General features: G+C 67.2%; 1 protein-coding gene across 1 annotated transcript; it reads left to right on the top strand.

Annotated features, from left to right (window-relative positions):
* Nucleotides 1-1,451: 1,451 nt before the first annotated feature.
* Nucleotides 1,452-4,465, top strand: H696_04686 (hypothetical protein). Its single transcript, XM_009498551.1, has 4 exons — nucleotides 1,452-3,885; nucleotides 4,017-4,118; nucleotides 4,239-4,265; nucleotides 4,346-4,465. The coding sequence occupies exons 1-4, from the start codon at nucleotides 1,530-1,532 to the stop codon at nucleotides 4,348-4,350; spliced, it is 2,490 nt and encodes an 829-aa protein (XP_009496826.1). The 5' UTR covers nucleotides 1,452-1,529; the 3' UTR covers nucleotides 4,351-4,465.
* The last annotated feature ends 1,151 nt before the right edge of the window (nucleotides 4,466-5,616 follow it).

Genomic DNA, 5,616 nt, shown 5'->3' with positions numbered 1-5,616 from the left:
TCGAGGGGCCGGACCGAGCCGGCTTCGGTCGATCCCTGCCGGGGTGCCACCAGCTGGCCCGTGTTCAGGTCGGGCACCGGCTCGGGGAGGGGGGGGGGAGATGGCTCTGAGCGGCAGCCAATAGGCGGGGGTCAGACCGGTCGCCAACTCGCCCGAGGGGAGAGCCCACTCGATCCGGAAAATGACGATGGGAGGCCACGCGCACAAGACGGGGTAGCAGCCGCCCCTCCTTGCCAGCGGGGCGGGTGAGGCTGGTGGGCGGGGGCGTGTGGAAATTCCCGCCCGGCGTTCGGGGTCGGGTCAGCCCAGGACGGGGCGCCGACGAATGATGATACCCGTTCGAAGGACCAACTCGCCGGCGCGCATGCGTGGCCACGGAGGCCTGTGCCAGCTGCGGAGGGAGCCCCCCGCGGGCAGTCCGCAATGGGAAGTCGCCGCAATCACAGAAGCGCCGGAGGAATTCTTCCGCCAGGATGGCGCACGCCATCCGCCCCACAGGGAGCGAATGTTTGTGGCAGGCCAAGTACCAATCAATCGCACATCCGGTCGCTAACAGCCTTTGGATTGGAGGTAGTTGGCGGACTAGCGGAATAGGCAGGGGGGGGGGGGGGGGGGGGGGGGGGGGGGGGGGGGGGGGGGGGGGGGGGCCATCTCCGCGTCAGCCTCCGCGTCCAGGCCCACCCGGGGCGGGGAGTAGGCCTCTCCGAGGACTGCCCTTGGGAGGGGCACCCTGGTTATGCGCGTGTATGTGTGTGTGTGTGTGTGTGTGTGTGTGTACGGCTGTGTGTGTGTACGGCTGTGCGGCTGTGCGGCTGTGCGGCTGTGCGGCTGTGCCTATGGCTATGTGTGTATGTTATGGCTGTATGTGCACGCGCGCCTATTCATGTGCTATGCGCACGCCTACGCACGTTTAGGGGAGGGAGAGGCGCCACGCAGGTCGGACCCTGTGATGAGGGCAGACCAGCCGCGAACGCCGCAGATACGGCGAACAGGCTGTCCAGGGCGCGGGCGAAGTGGCTTCACTCACGCAGACACGCATGTCCTGGCGGCGAGACCCAATGTGGAAGACTTCAGGCATCACCCCTTCGGAGCCCAGAGGTGGGTCCACCACAGCCGAAGGGGGAAGGCGGCTGCTCTTCTTTGCTTCTTCGTGCCCCGGCATCCTGACTCGAGCTTGCTTGCAAGCGGGCTTTCGGCGGCGGGCATGCGACACTCCGCACGGAGGGCAGGCCGGGGGAATGGCCACCCTTTTTTTCATTTGTGCCTCATAGTTGCTGGGTACAGTGGCCGGAGGAGCGAGGGACGTGGGGGGGGGGGGGGGGGGGGGCACGGAAAGTAGGTGCAACTGCTGCTCGGCCCTGCGCGCATCTCCAATGCCCCCGGCCGCAAGCCTATTTGAGGCTGCCTTTTGGGAGGAGGCCGTTCCGAGCGTTCATCCATCCCCCCCCCCCCCAAGGTGTCTCTTCTCCTTTCACCCTTCTCTCGCTCCCCCCCCTCCCCCCTCATCCCTGCCTCGCAGGATATCCACCATGCGATACCGAGCATCGGCATGCGCCCCGGCCGGGGCCTTGATGTTGGTGCTACTGATCTTTGCGGCCCTGGTGGCCATGGCCACGCCGGTGGCCAACGCGGCCGACTGCGCGGTCGGGCAATTCGCCGACACCGAGGGCAGCTGCCAGCCATGCGACCCGTCATGCACCTCGTGCGACGACGCCACGTCGTGCTTTGCCTGCCGGCCGGGGCTGAAGTTCCTTTCGCCGGACCCGACCATGAGAAGCCTGTGCACGGCTAGCTGCCCCTTCGGCCAGTCTATCGGTTCTCAAGGACGATGTGCCCCCTGTCAGGCACCATGCACCGACTGCACCGACAACCAGCAGTTGTGCTACACATGCGGGCCAGGTTATGGCTGGGAGGCGAAGGACCTGGATGCCAGTCCACCGTCCCCGAAAGGGACGTTCACTTGCTACGAATGCGACACAGATTGCGTCACCTGCACGGGCCCCAGCTACCCGCCCAAGTGTCACTCTTGCACAGGGTCCGTCGGTCTGAGTGACATGACCCGGTGTAATGCATACAACTTCATGCCGTCATGGTATGACCCGGCTTCCAGGCGCTATATCCGCTGCCATCCGTCGTGCGAATCGTGCACCGGGCCCGGGCCGGACAGCTGCCTCACCTGCGTGTCGGGCTGGCGCTTGGAGGCGGGCGACGATCGCGCGGGCACCTGCGTGTCGGATTGCCCGGTGGGCAGCTACTTGCCGTCGGGATCGGAGTCGTCTGAATGCGCGGCGTGCCATTCCAACTGCCGGACGTGCTTCGGTCCCAGCGCGAGCGAATGCTTGTCGTGCCATTCCCAGCGTCCGAGCAAGAACCGCCACTGTGTGGAAGCCTGTGGCACGGGCTTCTACCAAGTCGGCAGCGAATGCTACAAGTGCCATCCTTCGTGTGGCGATTGCACCGGGCCGTCGCATACCCAATGTATCGGCAGCTGCAACCCGCTGACCTTCCGCCTGTCGGTCGGCCAGGAGGAGCAGGACGATGACGACCAGGCGGAGTTCACATGCGTGACCATGTGTCCGAAGGGCACCGGGCGCTCGTACGACCGGAAGTGCCTGCCCTGCGAGGCAAACTGCGACGCCTGCTGGGCCAGTATTTCATCTGGCTCCGGGGATCGTATGGAGTGCCGGAAGTGCAAGGACGGCTGGTTTTTGGACCCTTCAACTCGTGAATGTGTGGCAGCATGCCCGGACGGGACCACGGCCATCGGGCCCGAGTGCATGCTCTGCAGGCCGGGCTGTGCCGTATGCTATGGCGAGAGCCCCGGCAAGTGCATCACCTGCCAGGAGGACCACCCGATCCACTGGCAGGGCGACTGCCGGACCTCATGCCCGGAGGGCTACCACGAGTCGGAGGGCACGTGCGTTGCCTGCTCTGGGTATTGCAAGAGGTGCACCGGCACCGAGGCCGACCAGTGCACGGTTTGCAAGGATGACGACCACCTCACCGTGGATGGGTACTGTGTATCGATCTGTCCGAAGGGGCAGTTCCCGGCCTCGGACGCGTCCTGGGAAGGGACCCGGTGCCAGCCCTGCGGCGACCAGTGCGAGCGTTGCACCGATGCAAACACCTGTATCCAATGCGCCCCGGGGAAATTCAAATATCGGGATGGCTGTCGCGAGGCGTGTCCCCCCTTGACGGTCAGCTGCGCCGGGGTCCTTTCATGCCATGACTGTGAGCCCGGTTGCGCCGACTGTGACAGCCATCTGGTCGGACGTGACAATTGTCAAGCCACCTGCAGCCGGTGCCAGTATCCCCTGTTCTTCCGCCGATCGACCGGCAAATGCGTGGAGAACTGCTCGCCGACGGGCGTGATTAATGAATTTAAGCCCAGAGAATGCACCGATTGCGCGCGGGCGTGTCGGACTTGCTCCGTCTATTCCGACAGGTGCACATCCTGCACGGATCCGAACCTCTGGCTGATTCCCCATATCGGGGACTGCAGGAAGGCGTGCCCGTATGTCGGGTTTCACAAGCCCCCCGTGGGAGGTGGGTCCGGCACGGATTCGCCGAAGGTGTGCCATCAGTGCCCGCTGGGGTGTCTTGAGTGCGAGCTCCTTTCCGAAGACGTGTCTTGCTCGGTGTCGCCGGAGGATGGGTCGCTGAGCTGCGACCTGGAAAGCCGGTGCTTGAAATGCGATCCCTCGCAGTTCAAGGTGGGCGATGGCGAGGAATGCACGTCTATTTGTCCGGCGGGGACCTATGCCAACCGGAGGATGCGGCGGTGTGTGCCCTGCTCGGAGGAGTGCGCCGACGACTGCACCGGACAGGAGTTGCAGGATTGCACCGTCCCCGGGGCCGGTGATAAGAAGGCCTCCCAGCGCTTGGGTACGTGGCGAAGGTGCCCCGGCACGGGGCCGGCCGTGTGTGGTGGTGGGGGGGGGGGTTTTCCCTTTCTTTGGTTGTGTATTCGAAGGTGGGTGGCCGGATTGGATACTGACACACAAGCCGGACGCCAGCCGTGGGCTTGGGCGTGGGCCTGGGCGTGCTGGCCCTGGTGGCCGTGGCCGGTGTGGTGGCCTTTTTCCTTCTGCGCCGGCGGGCGTCGCCCCCCGGCAAGGGTGCGTCCAAGGGGGGCGCGGGCGGGGCACGGGGCCATTGGTGGTTCGGAAGCCACTTGGGCCGAAGGGGGACTGACCTGGACATGGGCGATGGCCGTGCGGCGCTGCTGGGTGACATAGAATCGCTCCCGATGGACACCATTCAGGGTATGTGAGCCGCCGGCCCGGGTGGGCATCCGCGCATGAATGTCGCCGGGCTCTGGCATGGTACTGACACACCCTCGCAGACTGAAGGCACTTGGATGGCGGACCGTTGGCCGGGGCTTCCTGGCGAAGGTCGGCCGCCTGTCTGGCATCTGCCGCGGCAGGGTCACCTCCTGGCGGGCCGTGGCGAGAATGTATCCCCCGTTGACGGCGCTCGCCATGGGTGATGGGGGGGGGGGGGGCAGCAGGAGATCATTTCGTGTGCTGAAAGGGTCCGTGTGTGCGCTTGTGGCCATTGGAGGCAAGAGACCGGGATGGATTGTGTGGTGGCCGGTTGGCGAGGGGGCATTGGGGAAAGCCGGCGTGCGTGTGTATGCGGGCCGAGTGACGAGCGTGTATTGAGCACCGCCGGGGGGCCTCGACGCTTGGGGGGCGCGACATGCAAGCAGGCTGGCCACAAGCAGCCGGTCTGAGGGGAGGCAGGATATTGCGCCCGGGCGTGGGGGGGGGGGCGGGGGGGGAGCATGCGGCAGAGGGGAGCCCGGGCCACGGTGCCGGCGCGTCTCGCGAAGGGGCCTCGACTTGACGGGGCCGCAAGGGAGGGCCGGCCCTTGGCTCTCTCGGGCTCGCGGCCGAAGGACGCCGCGGGTCGGCGCTTGCCATCGCCTGGCCCGGGACATCGCACGCGGGGCTGGCCTGATGCGGGCCCCTGTCGAGCCGGAGTGGCCGGAGGCGACTCGGCAAGGTGAGCGCCTGCCCGGGGCCGGAGGGGGCCCTGGCCACCGGAGCCCGGGCCTGCACAGTCCCCCGGCGAAGGTCGGCCCTTGCGGGCGTCTCGGAGAGAGGGCACTGGGCTTCGGCTTGGCCAGGCCCACGCGAGGCATCGCGTCAGCAGGAAGGCGGTGGCCCGGCCACACCTGGACCCAAGGGCACATGGTGTACGGAAACCGAGCGAGTGGGCAGGAGGCTGGCGAGCCTGGCGGGGCTCGAGGACGGGCGCTATGGCCGCGCGGATGGGCTTTCCCCCATGAGCCGGGGCTCGGGGACGGGTCTCACGCGGGCCGGATGACATAGACCTCGGGAGTGGCGTCTAGGATCCCACGCCCGGGGACCACAGCGGGGGTCATGCTCCCGGGGAGTGCGGCGGGCGGGCGGGAGGGGGGGGGGGGGGGCCACTTGCCAGGCGCCCCGGGAGGCCCGGGTCGAGCGGTCGACAGCTCTCGAGGTAGGCCACCGGAGCGTGGCCCGTCAGCGAGGGGGGCGAATGGCGAGATCGCCGAGGCAGTGCCGAAAGAGGGGACGTCCCGAGGGTTCCGGCGATGCCCGAGACACTGGGGCGAAGAGCGCTCTGTCC

The sequence above is a fragment of the Fonticula alba genome, assembly GCF_000388065.1.
Source record: "Fonticula alba strain ATCC 38817 unplaced genomic scaffold supercont2.8, whole genome shotgun sequence".
NCBI lineage: Eukaryota > Rotosphaerida > Fonticulaceae > Fonticula > Fonticula alba.
Note: the sequence above shows the minus strand (reverse complement) of the source record. Positions and strands in the feature narration are given on the sequence as shown.